Source organism: Lonchura striata, chromosome 5 (genome assembly GCF_050655825.1).
Source record: "Lonchura striata isolate lonStrDom1 chromosome 5, ASM5065582v1, whole genome shotgun sequence".
Lineage (NCBI taxonomy): Eukaryota > Metazoa > Chordata > Aves > Passeriformes > Estrildidae > Lonchura > Lonchura striata.
Genome location: NC_140707.1, coordinates 39,673,196 through 39,700,656, shown reverse-complemented (window position 1 = coordinate 39,700,656; position 27,461 = coordinate 39,673,196). Strand labels below are relative to the sequence as shown.

General features: G+C 36.7%; 1 protein-coding gene across 3 annotated transcripts in view; it reads right to left on the bottom strand.

The window, feature by feature from the left end:
- The window catches only part of COX16 (cytochrome c oxidase assembly factor COX16), a 76,804-nt gene that overhangs the window by 30,457 nt on the left and 18,886 nt on the right, over positions 1–27,461 (bottom strand). For 2 of the 3 annotated variants that reach the window (XM_085582051.1, XM_085582052.1), the window contains 2 exons: positions 16,811–16,873; positions 1,332–1,409 (listed from right to left, as the gene is read on the bottom strand). In XM_085582051.1, the coding sequence (XP_085438177.1) occupies positions 1,332–1,409; positions 16,811–16,873 (141 nt within the window). The remainder of the gene's footprint in view (positions 1–1,331; positions 1,410–16,810; positions 16,874–27,461) is intronic. The other variant, XM_021540750.4, reaches the window with a different exon arrangement.

Sequence of the window (27,461 nt, the reverse complement as noted above, 5' to 3'; positions counted from 1 at the left end):
AGTAATGCTTCCTTTGATTATAAATGCTGGAACAAAGAGTCATATAGACCTGAATTAGCACAACTATTAACAGTGGCTTTCCCTTGGTTGTTGTCACAGTGCAATACACTGAGCATGAATCTGACCCAAAAACTAACAGAAACACAACAGGCAAATTTTTGCCCCATTGTGAACCCCATTGGTTGGAGAAAAACTTAAAAGGCTTCAACTGGTCCTAAAAGGCTAGAAATGATAGAGAAAAAGCTACCCAGGAGACAGCACTAGAGAAAAGATTTGTAAGATTACTCTCCCTGGTCTACAGGTTCTCTCCCATACAGTTCTGAGTAGGAGTGGGCCACACGGTGCATGGAAGGCCATAGCCAGGTATGCAACACAGAGAATAATCATGAATGATTCAAGTAATCTACATGATCTACAAATGCCTAAGGTTAAACAAAGGGTTTTTCCTCCAAACTCTCAACAGGTCAGGATCTCAAAGACTTCACCACAGTAGAAAGCCACAGTATCGAGTCCTGCACGACTTTTTTTTCTATTAAGTTGCATAGAGTCTTTAAAACAGCTTTGCACAACCTGCAAGTCAGCAGCTCTGAGACCAGAAAGTCTCTCTGCATTGCAATAGCAGACCTGTGTATTACCAAACCAGAGAAAGCAAGCCAATATTACTTTCTGCTAAACTGACATGCTCCTTTCACATCATTTCATATGCAATTTGGAACTAGTGTTACACTTGGAGGGGTAAGTAGCACTAGTAAGCATGCTATTTCCCTCAGAAATAGTTTTCATTTAAAAAAAGGCTTCTTATATACAGGATATTCTGACACAATGGGTAGAAACTAGCTCCTATTTCCTTCACAAGGCTTAAAGAACAGGATGCAGCACAATGTCAAAAATACCTGCTTGTCTCGGTCAATTCACAGCCAAGCCCCAGAAAATATTTAATATTATATGCTCTCTGCCAAGAATTGTTTGAAACCCAAACCTTTTAAAATATCAGTTTTCTTAGTCTAAGTTGGATACAGTACCCTTGTAATAACCTCCTTCTAGACATGCTGCACTTCCTTCTCAGGTTCAGCACTGCCACTTACAATCAACCAAAGGAACAAAATGTTTCTATTATTTATGCTGATGTTTTTCACATATAGCAAAGGATTCATCATGTCGCCCCCCTTATTGTCACTTACTTTGCTTGCTGCCTGTAAGACTCAGCTGTAGCTCAGGGCCAAGCAGTGAAAGACAAATCCTCTACACCAAGTTTGCTTGTCCTATCAATTCTTTAGAAACCCGCATGTAGGCATAAGGAAATTAAAAGCAAAGAAAATAATTTAAACTACCTTGCCATGTAGCTTGTGAACATCATATCTTATCTGAGCAAATTCACGGAGTCCAAAAGATCCTCCAATGAGATAGAGCTGAAAACAGAATGAAAACAGATGTGTTAGGACTGTTATGGAAAAGAACACTTGTGCATACTGACCCAATTTATTTACCAAGGGACTGTACTAATTTTTCCAACAAAAACACCAGGAGCTGAAGAAAAGAATACTTTAGAAAATAAGTACAGGTGCCTTCTTCCACTCTCGGAGCCTGGATTTCACACATTTCCTCCTTCATACAAAGACAGCTGCTACATGACTCAGACTCTCCAGGGACTTCCTCTCATCTTACCCCTTCTTTTCCCTCCCCATGTGGTTTCCTGACATAACAGCAGCAAAGGAACCTTTACCTCACTGCCACAGGTTTTAGTCTCATAAATTTTCAAACTCTATGGGGAAGTAACAATGCCACGCTGACTTACTCTGATGTCTGTGAGTAACAGATCAAATTAAGCTTCTGAACAGACCATGACTATAGCTATAGTTCAATAACATATTATCACCCAGGCTAAGAAATCACATCCAGCACACCTATCCTTTTATTACTCCTTAGTTATCCTGCAATTTCCTCCATACCTGTGACGCTTAAGAATACTAAACGGAGAAATGGGAGGGCTTCATACACACCTAAGAAATCACTATATTACTCTTATGACAGAGTGAAATGACAAAACTCTGTACGTATTACTACCATTAGAAATGGATAGACTATCCAAAGATCAGGATAGACTATCCAAAGATCAAGTATTCTTTAAAAAGACAAGAGACTTGAAAATTAGGTTAGAAATCTAACTACTTTGTGTAAGAGTCAGGTCCCTTGCTACCACTCTGACCTCACAGTGTCTGCTGTTCTCTGTTAATGCAGATGCATAGGAGGCCAAAAGACTTCACATCTAGAGACACACATCTAAGGAAGGTGGAATCATGAGGAAGCTCTATGGACCTCAGCAAAGGTAGGAAAAAAATCCAAACCAAACCCACCACCACCACCGTCTTTCATTGTGCAACTTTGCTATTACAGTCCTTCATTACAGGCTGTTGCTGAACTGCTGTTTTCTACACACTGCTGGCTGATTTCTTACTACATATTAGGTTTGCAGCAATGGCCTGTGTCCAAGAATTGTAATAATTATGCTGTGCAGGTAGTCAAAGTGTATGTTTGTTCCAGAAAGTGGAAGTTCATGTCACTGTGGCCACAAGGAATTAGAAATTAGAAACAAAAACTTGCCTTCTACACTTATTCATTCTCAAAGTTGCAGGACTGCATTACTTCCCACCAAGCAGGTGAAATTACTCACAACCCCATGAACACTCTCTGCATGCACACACTTAGATGCTGTTAAGGTACAGACTGGTACCCCAAAACTGATGTACTTTAACCAAAGAAAAAGAAACCCTTCATCAACAGCTAGGAGTTAAAGGCTCCAGAGCCTCTTTCTGGCCCTTTCAATAAGCCTTAAAATCTAGCTGATAATAACAACAAATAGACACAAATTTTGCAATATGAATACCCAGTTGCTAGGTCACAGACCACCGGTTTCAGAAAGCCAATCAGAAAATCATCATATGGTACCAAGTCCACCAACTAGAAATATGAATGACCAAAAATTGGATGGCATAATACTTGTGCATTAAGTGTTTCAAGGGACTAATGATGATCTTGTAGATATTGAATCATCAAAATATTCAGTAGGAAAAAAAAATGTCTTACTTGTGTCAGTATTTTGGTAAGAAAAAATAACAGAAAGCAGAAAATAAAGTGTTCTACATGGTTAAAAAGAGCTTTGACATTATTCAAGATTTATTCAATCAAATCAGAAGATTTGTCAGATGAAGATACGGTAGCACACGATGCTAAAAATCTCAAGGATCAGACTGTAATTGAATTTTAAAATGGTTGACACCTCACCATACATTTTCATTAGCTGATCTTCTTTAATTCCTAACAAGTATTATGTTAATTTACAGCCACTGTGTTAATAAACTTTAAGGCCTAATGAACACAAATCTGAAATGCTATAGACAAGTTTATGGCTGTTACAAACCAGAGCTTATTGTCTTTATATTAGTATGTTGTCAAATAACATCTATGGCAAGGCAAAAGCAACTGCACTAGAAATGTTCAGTTATTAAACCAGGCAGAAAGCAGCAATTACTTGTGACATCAATTAAAAATTAATCTGCCCAACAATAAACGTGCATGGAGTATATCCTGCTATAAGATGCAATATGAACAATTGGAAGACTTTGGCTTACAAAGCCATGCTGCAAGCTGAAGAGGAAACATTACATTCTTTAGCTTTAAAACTCTGTTATGTACACTACAACTATGAAAAATCAAGTTTTTGCAAGGTTGTTGCATGAAGTAAGTCACATACTACTCACTTTGTCTCATCACATCCTACTGCTTGTTTGCCAGCAACCATCCATGACACAGTGCATTTTATATTTGCAGATAAACACAGTAGAGAAGTTGATACATACACCTCTCAACTCCTGTTTTGGAATTCAGGTTTTGGCCTGACAATGAAGTTTTACTCACAACACCTTGGTACTACTAAGACGAAAAATCCCACTTGGTTTGTGATGTACCTTTACTCCTCATACAGCAGAAGCAGCATAACAAGCTTGGCAAATTGGCACATTTAGCTTATCAGGCATTACCGATACACTTGTCTTTACATTTCCAGCACTGAAACGCTGATTTATCTTACTGTGAAACACCAGTTAAGCACCATCAGAGACAAAGCACATTGATGCTGTAAGAGAGTAAAAATGTTGCTGAAATATTAAGCAGCATAATGCTGGAAGATTAGGACTAAGATTAAATAGTTTTGCAAAGTACAGGATATACACAAAGAATATAAATAATATGTTTACAAGCCCACTTGACCAATGTTCTAAAGAACCAAAGATGATGTCTGACTTTACTGCAAAACCAGACCAGAATCAGTCATATTCAGCACTTATTTAATCAACCAACAGCATGTCAATATGTCAGCTGACAGCCCTGAGCATGAATTGCATTCATCTACACAAGCCAGAACACCAATGGACGTCTATTCAGTCCATCATCTTTTTGAAAACTGTGCTCAAAAGCCAATAAAAGAAGGTATAAATGAATTTATGCAACTGTAATACTATTAAAGGTAGCAAAGGACTCAGTGACTGACAATGCATGGAGTAGAAGTACTAGTCTTGGCTTTAACTGTTTCCTTTCTCTTCTGTTGCAGTGTGAGAGAAGATGCCCTCGCTACCTTAATTTAATTTAGATGTATTTACATACAACAGTGAACCAGCAAGAATCACCAGTCAAAATTATTAGAAGCAGGAAAAGACTCAAAATTTCCAGCACCATTGTTGGCTTGTTGGCTTTGCATACTCTGTATGTCTCACATAGTTTTCTAGTTCCTCAAGCTGTAAAACAGAGATAATCTCTACATTCTTTGCAAAATACTCTTCAGTTAAAAAAGCACTACAATGTACAAATTTGCCCAATGTAACCCAAAAGCAACAGTGAAGTCCAGTATGTTCTATCCACCAGTCCAGGCATAAAGAGACAATAGAAGCTATTCAGGATGCAATATAAATATAAGTTAGGTTGGCGCCATTCTGAAAGTCAGGATCAAGTTCACTCTCCTGTTAACTGAAGGGAGAAAAGCAATGTCACGTATAATAAAAATTAATTTTTTTTCATTACAAATTTAGAATCATACAGATACTTAATGTACATGATAAAATATTAAGGCACCAGCATCTGAGGGATACTCATATTGGAAAGTTCATATATACCTGCATTCTTTTATTGTCAGGGAACTTTTCCCTTTTTTCGCTTCACAATGCAGGGAAAAAAACATTATGTAGTGAACATCATCTATCTCATTACTTGAATGCTCTCAGCAGATTAATGAAATAATAGTAACTTCTCATTTTTTCCTTTACACCTGAAGTTTAACTTACACTAATTCACCAGCACTTAACACCAAAGCAAACAGCTTAACAGCACTGCTAGCACAACCCCCATTAAAGAGCCCACATTAGATTATTCCTTTATGTTTCAGTGAGTACACAAAAAAAATCCCTACAATGTTGTAATGCAATTATGCATGCATGGACGACTTGCATGTTCCAAAACAAAATGAAAGATAGGATGTGACATAAGAGCACCATCTGTCACATACACTCAGCAACCTCAATAAACATTTTATGTAAAAAAATGACATAAAATTCTCTTTAATAACATTCTTTTAAAAATTCTATTTGTTCGTGTCTCCATTGGGAAGCATGTTATGCAATCAGTTATAGATGGCATCAGACTGATCCCCTGAACCACATCTTATGATGGAAAATACTTGTATTTGTCACCAACTACAGTGGGTGGTCATTGAGGACTCATAACAGCAGAACCTAGGACTGGCAACAGATCCCTTTTTTAGTTTCCTGCATAATCTAAAGCAACCAACTTAACTTCATTGGGTTAACAAAATAATACAAAACTGCTTCTCTGGCAGTACCAGCAAAATGTCATGTTACAGGCATCAGGCATCCCTGTTGTTAGAGAAAGCCATTCCTACTACAGTACCAGTTTTGAAAGAGATAATTACAAAGTCATAAATCCCTAAATTAACCAAATCACAATGTTTAGTGCTGGCAACACAAATCATGCAGTGGTAGAAAATGTTATGATACGTATACAAAGAAGAAACATGGTAATTTTCTAACCTCTTCTTCAAGACTGCTGCTACAGAACTCTCCAGCTATTCATCAGGAGCTTCATGACTAGATCAGTAGAGAATTATTTTCGTTTAGTTTGCAGTGATCACAGCAAAGAGAGTTTTGGGGGTGCCTTTTTAAAGAACTGTTAGATGTGCAGTGCAAGACTGGTGAAAGATGGCAATTTGGCAGTCCAGAAGACTGAAGTCTCTTTTCTTTTCCCTAAATAAAGTAGCAGGGCAAATTGCCAGTCCCAGAAAAGACCAGGCAAGTCATCTTAACCTGAAGCGCCCCCCTCTGCCAGCTCTAATGCTCAAAAGTTTATTTTCCACAGCCATTCCTGCACTTTGCTCTAACACTGAAACTGCAAAAAAGAAAGAAAAGCAATGCAAAGCCTTCTCAGAAACTTACTAAATCTTTTCCTCACCCTCAATGGAAGGAAAAGAGGGTCTACCTTTACTTCTTTTCTACAAAAAACGGAAATAACTTTAAGTTCACACCAGAGGTCTCCTTTGGGGGAAAACAGAAACCAAATCCACACATCCATCAAGAGTTATTTCATTCAAAGGTACATCAAGTAAGCAAATGCTCTGACTTAATGCATATGCTAGAAGCACACATTGTAGAATGGCTGAACTCACAAATGGATGCAATACAGCTGTAGATGACCACATGGATACCATGCTGGCATTCAGGACACAACAGCTGGTATAAACTGGAGCCAATTGTTACTGACTGATAAATCAGAGTGTGGTTTGCTCAGCATGTAGAAAATGTGCAGAGTATTAAACTTGGCCCAAGGTATCAGGTTAATTGGCTCAGTAAGAGAATGTTCAAAGCCATGATTTTAAAGATTGCAAATATGAATGGCTACAGGCCAGAGAACAAAAAAAAAAAAAAAAAATCCCATCCATAACCTTTCGATCTTACTATTCAATGTCTTATGAGAAAACAAAACTTTTGTTATTCTGTTATTCTTATTTTATTATTCACAATTTTGTGTGAAATGTCCAATTCATAATAGGTTTTAAACCAAATAAAATGCATGCAATAGAAACCAATCTAAGAATAATGCAGAAGAGATAGAAACCCATATGTTCCTCAATGTGAGCATGAGCAAAACAAGGGCATTTTCAGCCACAGCATTGTCATTTTGCATTACATATTCCTTGGGCTGGTCAGACAGCAAAGGAATTTCATGCTGCAGCTGTTTGAAATCCAAGTCTGTCCTGGCAGTCAAGCCACAGTTTCTGAACACCACCTTCATTTTCTTCATAAGCTCCAAAAAACAAAATTTCAATTCCTTATTAAAATTATTATTTCCACAATGCACAGGTTCAAATCTAGCCAAGGTAAACTACAATGAGAAAGTGTTTACATCTTGTGGCCAGCTGATATTCTTGTGACATGTTAGGCCCTGATCAAAACTGCAACAAACTGAAACCTGCATGAAAGAACATAAAAAGAAACCACATTAAGTATTATTTCCCTATTGCTAATCCTGGACAATGAATGAACATTAAACATTCTGTAGAATAAACATGAATCTTACACTTTTACCATCACAATCCCTTGAAGAAGTGGGAGACCTAGGGCAGGACTAAACACACACTTGCCTGTGAAAACAGGCAAGTCTGGACTTCTTTCTGTTGTGAGGCTCAACAGAGAACCTCAGACTCCCCAAGTGCCAGATTAGTCCATTAACAGCATTAAATTATGCAAATGCACCCTTTATGTTTTGAAATTAAACAGAGGGAAACTCTGAAATACTAAAGAGTGCCTGTTTGTCACATATATCTGGAAAACTGTTCTCAAAGACTGAAAAGGGAAAATTTAAGGCATAAAATTAAAAGAAGAACTCAGAAGTTTTAGGACCTAACAGTCAACTGAAAGATGAAAATGAGCTAATTTAGACTGCACGAACAGGACTCCACAGAAGCCCATTCAGCCTGGACACTCTGGCTTCCACATGAGCACTAAGAGTTCCAGGGCTGCTTTTGTCTGGAACAGCTCCACACTGTGGATTCAAGCACACACAGGTGAACAGGACATGCAAAGCAGAAGCACAGCTGAAGTCAAAGACATCTCATCATAGGCCTAGAGACCCAACATGTATAATACCAGTCACTGAAATATAAAAACAACACTCTCTTATTCACTGATTGGGAGCAACAACTTTTACATTCCAAAAACAGTTATGCATTTATTGCTCCTCTAGGCTGCAAATGTAATACTTGTGACTTTTACAGGCTATCACAATTTATCTACAAATACTAGAAGTCCGAATTATCTTCTCATGGATGAATGTTAATTTCTATTTATCTCCAAAAAGTGCATTAACATTTAAATGAACTGTTCTGCATATGCAAAAATTTACTGTAAAGTTACATGAAGTAATAGATATTAATAAAAGTCCTGCAACTCAGTATTATGAATTGTTCAAGGCAATAATGTGAAAGATGTTAGCAATAACACTGACATATCTAAAAGTGAAAAATACTGATTGCAGTAATCAGTATCAGAAGATAATGTAATAACAGTTCCTACTTACACACACTGATAGCAACAGTATGATCTCAGAATCATGATTACTCCCAAGAAAAATTATCTGTATTTCCAGTGTTCATATCATCTTTTTACAGGCAGATCCTCCAGAATCTGTGGGGGAAAGTGTGCCTTGTATTTAGCATACTCCAGGACTCCAAATTGAGCAGGTTTTTATGAAATTAACTAGAAGCGTTGAATTTAAAGAAATCTATGAAAATTTAACCCTGCAAACTTTCACTTTAAGTAACTCACAGGACAATATCATTTCACATATCTGTAAAACATTTCTGGGCATCAGTCCTTGCTCCCAGATGACCGTGACTTCATACCAGTGAACAAAACTAATCCATGGACATTTGGATTTTCATGCCCTGATGTCTGGAATTTCATGTCCTGATGTCTTGAAAAGTTGTTTTGGTTTTATTTGTCAAAACAACTGGCTCATTAATGAAAGCCTGAGATGCCACTGACCTTCTCTAATGGTTCCTAGAAGCACTAACCACATTGCTGCAGCATTGTAAGGGACTTGTTCTAACCTGACCTTTTTTCTAGTCCTGTACATGACATGTGCTCTTGGCATCTCTTGACAAAGTGTTTATCAAAATAAACTTGCACTGTCCAAGGCACCAGCATAGATGGCATTGTAGTACGGTCTGTGCTAATAATCACTAGTGGAAATAGATTTTAGAAACATTTATTCATAGCAAAATCTTTCACTGCTCCAAGCTACCTGTATCTTCTCCTTTGTCAATACTAGGCATGACATGTAAAACACCAAACACAAGATCCAGAAGGAGAAGTAAAGTACTCGTAAAAGCAGTCATTACAAGGTGAGGGGAAAAAGCCCCACAAAAGCCCATAAAAATGAAATTAAGTCAAAATATACAGCAATAGGCATGGAGAATGTTGTAACCTAGTGCAAATCTGAAAATCTGCATTACTACACACACAGCGCAATATACTTATTTTAGGTGTGCAATAAAAATCATCAAATGAACCATAGACTATATTTTCTTTCTGTTAGAATGTCACTTCAGATACTCAGAACATAATTTTTTTCCTTGTAACATACTGACAGAACTGGAACTGCATCTATACATTCATTTTACAGTTTAGAGAGTTTGAAAAATCCTTGCCTAGAATCAGGTGGAGACACAAACACAAAGGTAAGTCTTGGGAAGTGCTGTGAGCATATGAAACAATAGGGGGGTTTTTAATATGTTTTACATTTGTTACTACTTTGTAATTTTGAAATCCAAACTTGTTTCCTTAATGATATTAAGTCATCATTTAAACCTGTTGGAAAGAAATAACTTCCAGTAGACTTCAAATATTCCAACTGTACCACAGAGGTGACCTCACATGTTCTGTGTCCCATAAGGGATGCACCAGCAGCAAGCCAAGGAGCCTTCCCCTCTCAGGATCTTACAGAAGCTTCACTGCAGCAATATGACATTGACAGACACATCCCTTTGCTCAGGTAGAATTGGTTGTGGAATATAAAGTAGTAGAAACTGAAGCTCCCCTTTTATAATAGAACCATGATTGCTGAAAACTTGTAAGTTAAGCTTTATGTAATTAGGAAAGAGTTCCCATAATCAAAATAGCAAACAGAGATGTCAATATAGGTGACAAAGATTTTCAAGTTACCACAGGGGGGGCACAGCCTCTACTGCAACAGCAAATTTCAGACACACCTGTAAGGTTGCTGGGGTTCATCCCAGCAATATAAACAGATGTTACCATTTTCAGAAATGCTTCGGGACTACCCACTTGATCGCATCCCAGCCGTCGAGACATTCCATACCAGGTTACATCACTATCTCCTGCAAGCTTACTGTTTATGCCACACAGATACTGTATCTGCAAAGTTTACAAAGTTACTGAAAATTCACACATCAAGGTCTCCTGCAAGTTTAAGTCCTCACCCCTATAGTTTGATTGGCGCTCACAAAGAAACACTTTTTTCAGCAGAGAAAGTATGACTGAAAAGTGCCATTTACACATCTTACTCTGAAAGCTGTTGTCAGGATGAGGTTTAAAGATCAACCAAGAAAATTCTTTCTCCACTGAAATATTCTAAGAGTCCTAAGACCAAATGAACAAATAAAAATCTACCAGTATAACTTACACTAAAAAGTAAGAAATATTTTACAGATGTATTTTGTGGGGTGAGGGGTGTAATGAGTCAGCCATTTTCTTTAAATTAGGATCTCTTTAACCTTGGAACCTTAGCAATTTTGGCACAGGAATTTTTCATTCAAATATGCAGCATAAAAAGGCAAGATATGAAAGCCATTTCATTATTTTCTTGCCAAAAAAAGCAAACATGGTACTGATGAAACGTTCAGCAGTACTGAAGAATAGTCCTGCATCAGTCTAGAGAGAAAGCAATTATGTACAGAATGTAAGAATCCAACAGAAACCTTTGGTTTCAGTATTAGTAACAAATTCAGCAGAATTTAAAGGATTGCAAAGGCATTGCTCCTTCTGATTCTTTGCCCAGATTTACTGCCATTTTTGCTGTAATTGATCTTTTAGCACAATTCTGTTCAGCTTCAGAGCTGCCTTCAGAGTTCAATAGACAGCAGGGTAACTAACAATTGCATGAATTTTTCTTACTCCCTGGGAAGCCTTTGGGCAGCAAGTCAGAAACATTCTGAAGTATTCATGAAGGAGAATAATTTTAAGGCAGGGAGACATGAAACCCTGGAAAGAAATATAATAGAATATTTCTCTATATAATATTTTGTCTGGCAGAAAGAGCTCTGTCACAACAGGAACAGAATGAAATTAGGCAAAGTCAAAGAAACAAGTCTTTAAAAATCCTGCTATGAATCCACTCAGAATAAAATGCCTAACACAAACTATTTGAATTAAAATCCTTTTCCATGGCAGTTTCTATTGATGATGAAATAACATAACTTTGTACTTCTCTACAAAACACTGTGTTGAAGACTCACAATGAAGTAAAAACATAAAAGAGTATTTCACATGTGAATAAACTGAAATGTAAGAAACTCAGCTTGTCCCAGAAACAAGCTGAGGGCAATCAGAATCTAATGGCTAGGCTGGACAATGCACCAAGAAAGAACAGTGCATGGAAGGAACAGAGTGATGAAAGGGAGAAGAAAAGTATCTCAACCTCTTTATTTATCTCAACCTATTTATTGTCCTAACAGTCATCAAGGAGGGATATTTTCCCAACATCTCTGTCAGCTCTCAAGCAGCTCAAGGCATTTAGCCACCAATATCTTCAGAGACATTGAAACAAATCAGTTCATTACACTAATCTGTTAATTCTTCAACAGCAACAAAATCAGTAATCCTCTGGTACTGATAATGACAAAAACAAGATACTTGCAGATATCAATGACTGACATCAAGGAATTTCTTTCTAGAGCACTCAATGTCCACACACTTGGATGCAATTACTGTGTTACTACACTGTCACTCCCTGAAGAAAGTTTCATCCATTGTGCTGGCACCATAATCCCTGAAGTTATGTAAATTGAGCAGTAAGTGGACAGAGTCTTTTTCAGAAGAGCCTATTCAAATTCTTCTTTTAAGACAGTAAATTTATAGGTTATATTTCCAAAACACCTCCATATACCTACTTTTAATTTTTGAACTGTCCTCAATAAAGATTTCAATACTGCAATTACAAGTCTTTTGCTGTAATTCTCAGGACAAACAACTAAAACACTTCTGTCCCGAGCTAATGTTGACTTTTTGTAAATTATGAAATTATAAGGAATGAAACCTTCTCAACATTCATACTCTTTAAGTCACAAAAGCAGCATTCTCTAGTGTGACCATTTGCAGTCAATTATGCCATCCTTGCAACCAGCTGAAGGAAAACTTTATAAAGTTTTACAGTTTTGATATTCTGAAACACAGAAGATTAATTTGTCTTGCTTTTGTGTTCAAATTACATTCCCAGCTATTAAGAACAGATCTTACTTCTAATTTTACTACCTTTTCTGCAGTAAAAAATGTTCAATTGCTATCACCTTCTTCCTATGGAAGTATTTCTATGAAAATACCATTCTTCCCAGTACCTTTAATATTATTTAAATATTTAAGTTTCTTTTAAGGATTTTTTTTAGTTAGTACAGTCAGCCTGTTCTGCAATCTGTTCTTAAAGCCTTGTTCAAAACCTGGATACCAAAAGGAGAACCAGAATTTAAGTCCCAGCCTGACAAGTGCCACACTCAAAGTAAAATCACCTGTTCCTACATCTACCATTCCTGTTCATATTCACACACTGAATTAGCTTTTGTGACACAAGATCACACTAGAAGATCAAGCTGAATTTATTCACCAACTCCTAAATCTTTTCCAGAGCTGCTGCTTTTCAGATGCAGTCCATTCTGACCTGCATTTTCAGTTTTTTAAATAAATAACTTCAGCTACTCAAAAAGGTACTTGGCACTTTTAATGAGCCCTTGTTAGCATGTAATATGAACAGCTCTCTGTCCCTGCCTTGCCACAGTTTTACTATTGTAATATTATTTACTATTTTCATATCACTTGCACATTAGTAATGATTTCACAATTTCTTTCACATCACTGAAAAAGTACTCAATAGTGCCTGTATGTCCCAAATTTTCCAGAACTCTTTTAATAGTATCACCTTCCTGCCCAGTGATGATTCCCAGAGAACCATCATCCCAGACTGAAATTTCCAGCAGCCACTGAAGTATTCCAAGCCCATTCTTAGAACATAGCTATAAACCATCACAGTCTAGTAGGTACTTAACATCTTGTTTTATTATTAAGGGATTTGGAAGCACATCTGATTCGAATACAAAGGACTTTTTTTCTTTAAAAAAATACAGATATGCTTTTGAAAGTTGCTACTTTGCCATTATGGCTACTCATTATTTTACATCCTCATTATTTTATTCTTGGTTTGTTGCAATACCATCCTCTTACCCCATCCTTGTCAGATTACTTATCAGACAGCTCTGATGCCCTTAGCATATTTTAGCAGTCTTCCCTGCTTTGTGACTAACTCATTTACTGTTTCCATAGCAATCCTTCACGCTTTTATTTATTGGAATATTTTTTCCTCTACTTTCAATTGCTATTGATTCCCACTGAATATCACATATTTGATTCAAACTTAAATTATTTTTTCCACGGCAGAATGTTAGTAAATTCATAAAGCTTTTCTTTGCTAGAAAAACCCTTAACAACAATTATATATTTTGAGGTCTGATGTAACTAGGGCCAGATTTTTTAGTGTTTATTAGACCATTAATTTCACAGAAGTACAGAAACCAAGTTCTAGAATTAGGAATGCTATTTTGAGATTGCATGAAACACATGAAGAGAAATGTACTATGACTGTTAAATAACCACAAGAATGGTTTTCACTCATCACATTAATCAGGTTTTTTAATCTCCCTTTTTCAAACAAATTTTTGTCCTTTCAAATAAAATACTCAGGCTTTTGTCACAGGTCAAACACTCAGCATTTTTTACAGTGTGTTCTACCATGCCCAGCTCAGCAGCAGAACTGCATTCACATTAGTACCAGCATCACTAGTGGACAGAGCTGTGATTTATTAAGCAAAGGGGAGCAGCAGGGACTAATTGGTCATATGAGGACACAAAAGTGTGAGAGAGGAATGCATAAACAATGAAGTGCGTATGCAAAGGTAGCTTGCTCCTCTGGCATGTCCCAAGACACAAGATAAATGCCATTATTAACAGATCTGAGATACAATAAATGCAGTATGAATTACACATGCAAATTCTTCCTTCCTCAAAATAGTATCCTGACCAGAACGATTCCTGTATGAAATAAATCTTTTATAGTTTGAGAATATATAATTTAGTAAATGAGAAGGTAAGAAAATGTCTTCATGTTAATTTCATCACAATAAATTAGGTCTGTGATTATATCTTTTTACATTGCCATGACCACCACATCAGAGACAAAATGCAGACTTCAACATGTTTGAAATATTGGAAATGTCTTTACTTTTTGCAATATGCCCATAAGGGCATATATGTATGCTTATAGAAGAAATATGAATTCAATATGTACATTTCTGTAAGGACAGTAAGATATTTTTAAAAGTCTTGGGGAGGGCCAAAGGACATTTGCATTTATCAGTCAACCACACTTCAAAAGAGCTGGCATGGTATCCTCTGTAACAGCTGCAGATATAATGCTAATAATATTGTAAAATAAGGCTTTACATATCAAAACAGCAACTTTTTTTTTTTTTTAACTGCCCTTGATCTCTTATCACACCATATTTAGTAACAGCCACCAGTGTAATCCTTCAATGTGACCTATATATTGAATTAGGTGTTCCTAAGAGCTGTATTTTGGACAAGTCAAAAAATAAAGAAAGGAGAAAAACATCCACCCAAACCCCTCTAGTCTGGAAAAGATGGGGTCCTCAGAAAACTACTCTCCTAAATGTCAGCTGTAACTGGGTGAATGGTTAGATTTTATCCACCAAAATACAGAGACAACAGTGACTTAAAATTGTCACACACTTAGTGTGGAGCCTGCAAACTATGTGCATGACTGCTGGTAGTTTCACTGAAGCAAAAAATTAAAGTGTGCTTGCAAGTTGGTGCCCCTAATAAAGTATATATTGATATTAGATTTCAAAACAATAATCCAAATCTATTTTCATTAAGCAAAACCATTTGTTTTGTTGAACTGATCTACCTTCTATAACACCCAAGCACAATTCTGGAAGAATTTCAGTCTAGGAACTCTCTACAGTTTAGATTAAGAAAAAATAAGATTGCTTCTGTCATTTCTGTCCATCAGAACAGAGTCTCATTACCTAAGAAGGTTTGTAATATATTGTTATGCCAGATGTATTTTATTAGCATTGATTTATCCATAAAGGAAATGGCATTATGGCTATTTAAATATTATCCTTAACCTATTTACTGATCTTCTGAAGAAAGAGTATGGTATATCAGAATACAGATCTGTTGATTTTGAGGTTAGATATTGAGTTTGAGATGTCATTCTTTTTACTGCTTGTGGTCCTTTTTATTTTTTCCTCCACGTAAATAAATCAGAGCAGCCTTACAATAGAGACAGTAATCCCAGAAGCACTCAGAACTTAATGGATTTGTAAATTTTAAGTCTCCATTGGAACTTTCCATCTTGTTATTCCCTGCACCAGAAATCACAATTCTTTATAGCGGGAGAGAGCCCAAAGGTATTTGCAATAATGGTAAAAATTAGCAAATATTTTGTGAAATTACACCACCTGTGAAAGTACAAAAAGTAGGTTTTATTTTTATTTCAGACAAATGACAAAAGAGTAATAAAATAGTAAAATTTTATGATCCAGATTATGTACTGCCATTTGGACACCTAAGTATGAGAGCAATGGGTGCAATCGAGATCTTCAAAGGCTTGTGAGAGAATGGGAAATGTGGTATGGGAAGAAAACAAAAATCTGTTTTCAGCATAAAGGCCACAGAGATAGATGAAGTGTTAGTTGGACATTTGATTAAATTAATTTTAAAACATCAAGGATAAACTTAAATAGCTTTATCCTTTGTTTCTGGTCACAGGGAGGCTTTTTCCAGTTTTTCTAACATGGCTTTTTGTAGGCCTGAAAATTTATGAGACTCTGGATACTGAACTGGTCAAAACAGACATTTTAGAATTCAGTAATATTTGAAGAAAATGCAGTGTTGAGGTAAGAGCGAACTATTTTTCTATAGATTTTTCTGAAACGATGTAAAAGGAATGACAGCTGTTTCAAAGATACACATAAATTTCAGAAGCAAGAAATAACATGAAGTACATCATGCACATTGTTCTGTAATTTGGTCTAAAGATCATCCAAACTCATGCAGTAGAAGTGCTGACTTTCATTCACACACACTCCCTCTAAAGCAAACATCAGCTCTACATTTATAAACTAGGTTAACCACAGAAATAGTGAATTTATTTGTACCACTGTACTTGACGCCTGGAAATCTAAGTAAAGCTCTGTTCAGAAAGAAGCACTACGTGTTCAAAAACCTTTCTTTACATAAAACCTTGTTTTTATTGGACATCAGCAAGTCAAAGGCAGATGGTTGATCTAATTTTAGTTAGGGACAGATACGACCCACCAGTGGCCAGGGTAATCAAGGGTAGCCAAGGTTATGGGCCCCAGGCAACAAATTCATTTTACCTCATATTCAGATTCCAGTGTCACAGTGTTCTGTTTTAATTTTTCTTTCAAAGCTGGATCAACCTGAAAGACAAATAAAAATATAGCAAAAATGTTTGCTTTTAAGAATATATTTTTTAAGAAATCTTAACCTCAAATAAACTGAATATTGGTACACACAAACCCTCCTCTCCTCTAAAACAGTTTATGTGCCATTTATTCCAATACCAGGATGATGATCACAGCACAAGAATCAGGCTGAAAAGAAACAGATCAACTGCCAAATTATTAAATTCCGAAGGAAAACACATTTTTAACTATAGCCCGGCACTAGCATTACCTTAGATACTTAAATCCATACCTGTTAAGTTTAAAAATGTTAGTATAAATAAATGAAACAAGCACAGGAAAGATAAAATTGGGACTCTAACATATTATGCTTCTGAATGTTGAGTTCAGTGAATAAGTATACAATATATCCTGTTTTTTTAAAGTCTAAGCATGAGTTGAATTTCCCATTTTCTGGTGAACACACAGCTCTTTCCTAGTTTTGATCCTGTACTGACAGTGCTGGTGTTTCCTGCCACCTTTCAGAGATGCTTATTGAAAGATCAAATCTAAGAACAGACATGTCAATGAACCACAGCAGACACATTTAATGTTTTAACTTCTTCTGAGCCCGGAAGAAGAGACATTCATTCCTCCCTTTGCTAAATAATGTCTGTCTCCCACAGGTCTAAGAGCAGAAGCTAAGGGGGAAAAGATAATTAGCATTCTTCACACTTAGAGAAAGTATTCTACCTTCTTCTCAAACAGCCACATATGCAGTATTCAGACATAGTCTTTAGGCAATATAATTAAAATATCAAATAAATTCACCATGAGAGAACAATCTCATTTTTAGAGCTTAAAAACCAAAACAGATCCATAAATAGACTGGTAACGTGTGTAATTCTACATCCCTCGTACGCTAGTCCAACTACAACTAATTCAGTGAAGAAAAGTTGTTATTCCTAATGTGCTGCTTTTTGATCTAAATGAAAAGGGCTCAGTAACCCTTATCACAACCAATGTCAAACATCTACAAGTAGTCCAGAAAACAAAAAGAAGGGCATACATGTAACAGAATTTGCCTGGCCAATGAGAAGATTCACCTTCAGATTCTCCCCTAACAAGTTCCTACTTCTCACAGGTACTTAAAATACACATTTACTATGTGTATTGATGGGAATTGCTCTGAACACTTTCCCTAGGCCATAATGTTTCCCTTGATTACAGGCACTGTCTGCTACTTAGCATGCAGCCTGTGAGACCTCAGTTCCTAAGGATGGATGCTCAGACAGGCAAGTCTAACACCATCTGTGCATGGCCAGAGGTTTGATTTCCCTACCTCATCAGCGATCTGGCCATAGAAACACACACATTTGCAGCCTTCAGATTCATTACACTTGGGACCTAAGCCAAAATCTCTGAAATGGTTCATGTTTGTACCGGATACAGCTCCCACCTTCTTAGTAATTAAAAAAAAAAATTAAAACAAGATAGTGTCTCTGCACTGGCCCTCTACATCAAATAAAAAATGAAATGTTCCATCTCTGTCTTGGCATTCAAGGCCTCTATAGAACTGCTCCTCCTTAAAGATGGATTGTGTCTCTCCTGTGACCACGACCTCCAACAACAGCCATGCTTTATTAGAAAAATGAACCCATCCATCACATGTGCAGAAATGCAAAGTCTTTGGGCAGCCAGACAGGCTTTGAAGCTTGCTTTCACAGAAAGAAGAGTGATCATGGACCTCATTCAGAACTAAATGCAAAAGCTATTTTGTTATGCTTTGTGTTCTCACAATACACATATGGACAAGGGGAAATAAAAGCTCCAGTAAGTAAGGCAGCAACATTTTGATTTCACCTACATTTTCCCTTCATTTAATAATAAAGCAAAGTACCACGGTTGAAACATCATTTTTACTTAATTAAATACAGCCAGAATTTAACTTACAAAGACAGTTCAATATCCCATTATCAAGTTTTATTTTATCAATTTTTGGTGTGTTTGTTTAATGTGTGGTGTTTGAATGGCCACATTTGTGTAAGGCAAAGGCAAACAATCAGTTAAGCTACTGCTGCTTCTCCTTCCTTCCAGCCCTTTCCGTCTTCAGACTTTCTCCTGTCTTCATCCTGCTCTGCCTCCAGAAAGACAGCTAAAAATGAGACATAGCATTCCAATTTGATGCTGTAACTTTAATATTAACAGAAAGGCAGAAATTAAGGAGCCTAGTTGAAATTTCTTTAAAAAAAAATACCCTGTAAATGCAAAATGAACAGAGAGTGCTGCTTCTTTGATAGCAGAAATTTTATTTGGCAAATTAACTTACCTAAAAAGACTAGTTAAACCCTGTTTTGAGGGCAAACTACATATACACCTTAAGTTCACTCCACAAAACTTGCTCTTTTGCCCCAAGTTCCACCAAAAAAAAGTATTTCCTCTTCTCTTTATCTTTTTTGTCCCCTACATACATACTTACTCACACAGAATAATTTAAACGTACTTGAGCCTGCACCGTAATTCAGTCACCTGCACTTTCTAATGACTTGACTGCAAACCCTGGCTTTTCAGCTACCAAATGAGATAGATGGGTTACAAATTGTTTTAGGAATCCATATAGGAGTTGAGAAAAAGTGTATTATAAAGTTTTGTTTCCACTGTGTTTGTACAATGCTGTGCTCTCTTTGAAACATTACAAGAACAACAACAAAAAAAAAAGAAAAATAAAAGAACAGAGAATAATGCTATTTTCAATCTGAAAAGGCAGTTAAACATCAATATGAGCCACAATCACAGATCATAAGCAGGGAACACTTCAAATGGGGGCAGAGCCAGGAAAGTGCCCATGCCAAAGCAGCAGCTCTGTTGTATTACACATCTGCCACAAGATCCAAATACAAACATACATTTTGGTTCCATGATGACTGTTATGCCAACACATACTGCCAAATGAGCTAGAAGTATTCAGCTATGCACTGGCAAATAGATCTTCAACTAAATTATGGATACAAATCTGTATTAGTAAATATGATGATGGCAGCAGACAAAGCCCAAATACCGTAGCAGCCCAACAGTGTCCTCTCCACCACTATTTAGAAGGCAGGAAGGAACACAAAAGATACTCCTTTACACTAGAGGACTCTTCTTGTTCAGCAAAATCTCAGCTGCTCCTCTAAGATCCATTTAAATTCAAGTTTATCTCTAAATGTAGAATTCAAAGATAATTACAGCATAATTTCACATTAAATTCTTACTGAAAGACTACTGAAATACTTGATGCAAGTATTTAGACAACCTGCATGAGATGCTGTCTGCAAGGCTTTGAAACCAATACTATAAATACAATTTTTAAAGGCTTTACTTATTTTCTTTTTCTGGGGTATTTTTTTCTTTCCTTTTTAGCACTTTCAGAAAAAATGAATAAAACATTCTCCATATTTTGCATTATACAGGCTTATCTCATATTACATCAACTGAAAGGGCAGGGCAAATGCAATATAGAAATATCTCAGAAAAGGTTTAAGAATCCAGGTTTCAAATTAGAATTTTGTCCCAATTCACACTCCCACCATTCCTTCAGATTTACCCATACTTAACTTCAAAAGGTTCCCAAAGAAACAGACTTTAAAAAGATTCTTAACAGCTGAAAGTAATAGAGGTTAAGCACAGAAACATTCTTAGAAATCTTAGTAGGCAGCTACTTGAGCCTGTAAGTAACTAGAAACTTCTGAAAAGAGGCTGACACTTCTCATTTTGAGGCTGACATTTCAGTTTTTCAATTAGAACCTGGGCAGCATTTCTAGCTGTTAAAAATGGTGCACCTTGGGGTGCAGACAAGAGGCATCATACACAGCAAAGCAGGAATAACTGGTGCTTGCAGCCCCTGCCAAACCAGGGACTCCTGCAGTGCCCTGTGAAAAACATATACTCAACTCATTGTTTGTGACACAAGTATTTTTGGTGCAGTTATAAACCTAAAAGCGCTACTACTAAAAAAATTCTCTGCTAACAATTTTGTATTGATATTCATTGACTACAGTTCGTTTTGTCTCTAAAACAAATAATATTGGTAGAGAGCAACTGAGAAATTTGTGAATGTCACTAACTTTAGCTCCAGGGTAAGGAAAGGACAGATCTTCTACAAGGGAACCCAAAGAATACCATCACTACCCCTTTTAAAGTTCAGAGGCATGGAACACCTCTCCATATGGGGACAGGCTAAGAACACTTGGTTTGCTCATTCTGGAGAAAAGAAGGCTTTGGGGAAACCTGATTGTGGCCTTTCAGTAAGGGGGGCTAACAAGAAAGACAAACTTTTTAGCAAAGTGTGTAGCAACAAGAGAAGAGCTGGCAGTTTTAAAATAAAAGAGGGTAGATTTCGACCAGGTATAAGAAATAAGCTTTTTATAATGAGCATAGTGAGACACTGGCCCAGGTGGCCCAGAGAGGTGATGAATGCCCCATCTCTGGGAACATTCAAGGTCAGGTTGGATGGGGCTCTGAGCAATCTGACCTACTTGAAAATCTCCCTGATCCTTGCAGGATTGTTGGACTAAAAGACCTTTGAAAGTTTCTTCCAACCCAAATTATTATATGGTTCTGTTAAACACAGGAATACAAAACAGAATAGCAGTGTCACTCCTGTTGAGCATTCAGAGAGGACCACCAAGCTGACTCACATTCTCATTTTCAGGGTAACATCCCAGTGGTCCACAGAACACATATGCCTGGATCTGTAACTCAAACAGCCCATCTTCACAAGCAGTCTTTCTGTGCTGTAAACATTACTGTTTATTTGTCCATGTACTATTTGTGGCTGTGGGCTTTAGAGCAAACCAAGATTTGAATATATTACATCTTCTAAAATGATGGGTTCAGTTACTACACGAGGAAACTGTCAGGAGACAGCCACATCATAAGAAGAGGATTGTGCTTTTAACAGCCTCCTCTCACATAAGTCAGTGCAGTACATTGTATACTCGTGTCCTGGCACGTACTGACCAAATATTTGTATGCCAAAGTTTTACAGAACTTTCCCTCTAACAAGCATTTCCAGAAAAACAGCAGAAGATATTTCTGCCCTAAAACTAGCTTGTTATTTTTACTAAAACATGAGTTTCTTTTCCGACCCTGTCCTCCACAAAATAATATCCCACTGAAAAAGATGTCAGCTTTGGAAGTGGGAGAAGACAGTGGCCTGAATTTAATGAACATGAATTAGGATTGAGATTTTCATTTTGGCATCTGCCCCTCCCAGCATGAATTGATGGGACACAATTTTCCTGCAGCATCAACAGTACAGAGCGTCCACAAAACTACTGTTTATATGAAATCTTTCAATTTGTTCTCCCCACCCATTTTTTAAACTTAAGAGTAAACCATAATCACCAATTCTAGCTCTCCCACAGCGTATCTTCTTTGACAACATTTATCATATGCCTAACTCCTCTAAATGGAAAATCAGCAATCTTGAGTGGATCAGTCAACTTTAATCTTCCTTGAGAAGACTCCCATAAATTGCTACAGAAATCTGTGTCATAAATATTCTAAGTTGTGGTTTATGAGCAGAGTGAGAAGCAGTAGACAGGAGAGGATAAATCCCAGGACTCGGGAAATGCAGTGTAAACTACAGCCAAGCTGAGTGCTGTTCTACTTAAGAAATTAAAGGAACAAAGCTTGTAGAGGTTGTAAGGTACAACAAAGGTTGTACTTATGCCAAGCTCTTTGGCAGACAGTCTTAGGTAACAGAGAAGGGCAAGGCAAAACACACCATTTTTGTGCAACTTCATTCACAACAATCCTTCAACTACATAACTTAAATATTTAATACACAAAAAACATACGGCTACCTTTTTCCCTGTGCAGCTGGTGAGGCACTGGAACACGTTGCCAGAGAAGCTGTGGATGCCCCATCCCTGTAATTGCTTGAAGCCAGGTTGGATGGAGCTTTGAGCTCTGGTCTATTGGAAGACAGCCCTGCCCATGGTAGGGGGCTGAAAGTAGGTGATCTTTAAGGTCCCTTCCAACCCAAACAACACCATGACTCTGGAATTCTATACTGCATAGGATATGATCCAAGAATATAGACTGTATGGGAATACTCACAAACAGTGGGAAGACAGCTAAGATTAGATGTAAACCCTAGCTTTGTGTCCTTTGACTTTTTCCTGTGATCTGCATAGAATACAGACAGTTAAACAAAACAAAACAAAATTTCATCCAGCCTCTGACAGAAATCGATGCAGACATTTCCAAAGGAGCAATATAAATTGTTGTTACAGCAGCAGTTCCCAGAGTTACAGTACATGGTGCACCAGTGATCTCTCAAAATCCAAACTTTGTACTTGCTACTAGATTAATCAAAAAAAGACCTACAATCCCAAACTCTCGACCAGACTTTTTATGTGATAATGTCACAGGAAATGCAATTAAAGGCTAATACGATGGCCAAACTGTCCCATACTTCAGCAAACATTTAAGCATATCTAGATTTCTCCCATATAAGGTCAACAAAACTAAAATGGACTCTAGAATTTTCAGTTCTGAGTAGGAAGTACTCATCATTTAATTAATTTTAGTATGCTTTCACAGCCAGTTTGATTTTCAGTCACACATTTATTTATGTGATTTATACCAAATTAGTGCTGTAAACCTTGGCTCTGAGTATGCTAACATAAATTTAATTTCACAGTAAAATTCAGTACAAAAAAAAAGTTCCTTTTGGTATAGAAAGAGGTGTAAATTTGTGATGCCAGTATTTAGGGGGAAAAAACCCAGCCTTTTTCCCTCTAAGCAGAATATACTTATCAGCTAGAAGAATGCAACTTCGGATGAAACTCCAGCGGAGTCAATTTTTTTTGGTCATATTTTTTGAAGATGCCTTTTTAATGGTTATGTACCTACTATGCAAGTTCAAGCTGGAAAACTAGCGTAAATATAGTTTATAGGGTTTTTTTTCCCCCCTTACGGCTTCCTTAGTCATATCCTAACTTTGCACAGAATCAGCCTCTTTGTGGCAGCTCTAAAAAACACGAAGGTCACTTAATTTTCTGTTCAAAGCAAGTAACTTCAAGAGAGAAATAGTGAATTGGCAGCTGAAGGCAGCATGGAAGCAGTCTGTGCTCATCTCCTCTGGATCTTTTCAGTGCTGTCCTAGCAGACAGAAGAGGATTGGAGAGGGTGTCCTCGTTAGTTCTGTACATCAGCAGGAATACCTGTGTCCAGGTGCTCACTGGCTGTTCAATTAGGCTCCCCTAAACAGTTCCTGGCAGCAGCCCACTTGAACCAAAGTGAAACCAAAGGCACCAAAGGTACAATATCCAAACCACTATTTTTCGCTTGGTGTGTCAGTTCAGAAACACAAAGGAATTAATTTACAGGGAAATTCTATTTCATAGGAGACTAAACCTTCAATAAAAACACTGAAGCTTCAATAACATAACACCAAAAATTTCTCAAAAAAACCCAGCTCCCAAAGAACTCCAAAGAATCCACCTTCTCACGTAGGAACAGAGATAGCCTGATCCTTCAAAAATAATATAAACACATAACACAGTTAAAGCAATGCACAAGCACACTAAGAGATTAGGAATGCTTTCCCTAATCAAAGTTAAACATCTATAAATATATTCGCATTTTTTTTCTTCTCTGTGTTAGTGCCTAAATCCTATCTTGAACTATGTGAAAATATGCTTGCTACCCCCATACAAACAACTCCAGTTCCCAGAAACCAACAGCAAGAAAATATACATTAATTTTTTTTCTCACTGAAAATAGACAAGAATATAAAGCAAAACCAAAGTCTGCAGTTTTTAACCCTAAAAATTGTTTGAATTATGTTTTAAAACATCATTTTGATTTACAGTACTTATCTGTTTTTTTACAGAAATTTATTGAGTAATGAAACAAATTTTGACTTCTTAATGTCTTTTTGAACAGAAACTATTTTTAGAATCCAGTGTGAACTTATCAAAATTGTTTTCAGTGCTCTGAAAATGCATTTCTACAAATAAATTACCAGCAAATTCTAATAACTGTCATCTTAAAATCTGCATGTGTTGAAGAAATTAACACTTATTCTACAGTTCCCATTGCATTTAAGGGAAAATACTTTCCACACTGACATCTAGTGAAGTTTTATAGTAAGAAGAAAAATCATATTCTAATACCTTGTACTTAGAAAAAGGTTGTACTTTCCCAAATCATTTCACTTTAAATTACTAGTCTTTGCAACACACTTGTACATCACACACTATTTTTTAAAGGATATTTTGCCACTATTTTTAATAAATAACATGTTGGCCTGTCAAAGGATCAGTTATTCTAATGGGTATTTTAGAGAAAATTATAATGGTAAAATCTGGTGTAATTAAGTTTAAAACATGAATAGCAAAGGGTTTTCCTTTTAAGGGCTTAACATACAACATGAACAAAACAATTCTACTAAAATCAGCAGGAATTATGAATGCAAAATATTTTAATTCATACATTTTATTAATAAGACAAGTCATCTCTCTTCTCTAAGCAGTATCCAAAAAGCCTGTACTCCTACAACTTCTCTGTAATGGAGTTGGGGCTCTGCTTGTTTAGATTGCCATATAGCTGAAGTTTGCAACAGCACCATTTGGCTTCAAGCCTCAAAACACAAAGGAGAAGAAAGGGAAGGTCCATTTAAACAGAAATTGCACTTAAAATGGAAACATGCCTGGGCAAAAGGTTTTCAACATTTTCTTTGTAAAAATGGTAGTGATCTAGAAGTCCAGAAAATCTTAGGGACTGGGATCTGCTGACATCATAGCTACTGGCTTCTCAAGATGAGCCTGGAAAGCTAAATATTTTCTGGTGCTTGAGGGAGAAAAACAGTTGGATACTAAATTATGTTTTGGCTAAAAACTGCCTGAAGCTAAGTTACACACTTGTAATCACTTCAATTGCAAGGCAAAAATACCAGTAATTAATATTGGCAATGTGGCAGGATTTAAATAAACCAAACAGAATCTTGGTAGTATAAAAATGTAAATATCTAAAAGCTATCAACTTTTTATGTACTGAAATTACTTCCACTTGCAATGGCATCAGAATGAGTTTCTCCATTTAATAGCCTTCTCTTCATCTGAATCTAATCTTGACAACAGAACCACCATCAAGTAAAAAATGGAAAAATTGCTTCTGTTTAAAACAAAACTCTTAATACTTTCAGTGTGTATTGCAATTCATCAATGAGAGGCTCAATAACGTGAGGTAATATCTTAACTCCAAGTCATCCTATAGTGCTGTAAGCTGTCTGTGGTGACAATAAGCACCTGGTCTAGCCAGATCCAATCACTGGAAACCATTCACAAGTATACACACAGTGTCAGCCTCAGAATGTGGCAACAAAAATTGTACTGAATCCCAGAGTTGACTCTGCTTTTGCCTTTTACAGAAACATAGTGGTTTACATACTAAACTGAAGGGATGTCTGAAAAATGAAACACACATCTCTGTCTGGTATCATAGCAGATTCAGTACACAGCTCTCCACAATGTAGAGAAGTCATTTGAGCTCAAGTAAAATGGATTAGCTTTTGCTGAAATCAATGCAAAAACATGAACCGAACGCTAGCAGCTGAACCTCAAAATCTTCAAGAATAACATGGATAAAGAGCTCATTTCCACACAATCCTTCCGGACTGAACTGAGAGAAAACATCCGAACATCTGGTACCACCACAAGACTGGGTATGATAAGTTCTTGCTACCCATTTCATTTTTGTGACACATGGGAGGACTGAAATTACTACCTTGAATAGTTCTGAAACATGATCAAAAAATGTAACAAGTTCCGAATTCCACCTGCAAGTAGAAACAAAGGGTAGAAACTGTAAGGGTACCTGTTTAGCCATCAACAAGGAGCCCATCTGCCTGACTAAATATACAATTCTAAACCACTCCCACTAAGCAGGCCATGCCTCAAAGCAAGGTCTGCTTTAATTTAGTAAAATGTGCTTCATGATATAAAGGTGACTGACTGACAAAGACCTTTTTTCCTCATCTATAAGCAATCCTAAATGTATATCTCTCACATTCTCTATAGCACCAAACATTTCAGTGTATTATTTTCTTAACTTTTGGAGGACCTAGGGCCAAGTTCAGTAATATATTCAGTCTTTGAAAATCAACTAAATCTATTTACACAAGGAAATTAGCCAGTTTATCATTAAACTTGAGTCTCAGGCCAACCTGACCTGCTTAAGGAAAATAAAAAGAAGAAAACAATAATCACCAACATAAATTCCGTGCCATGCTGCACTTGTGTAATTAGCTTACTGAAACTAATTAAACACAGGAAGATGTAGCTATAAAAAAATAAATGCTAAAATGCTAGATGAGAAGACTTGATTATTCTGCCATGTTCAGTGACAGATGCTAAAATGATTCTACATTCCTTGGTTGACAGGTTTACAAAGAATACCCTTCTCATCCAAAATATTCCACCAAACACCAAATGAAGATATTCTTATTTCGTTCACACTTAAATCAAGCAGGAGGCTTTTAAGACAACCTCCTATGGAATCAGATTCTCCAGAATACAGGAATGCCTCAGGCACAAACAACAGATTGAATAAGAGTTCCTCTACCTTCAAG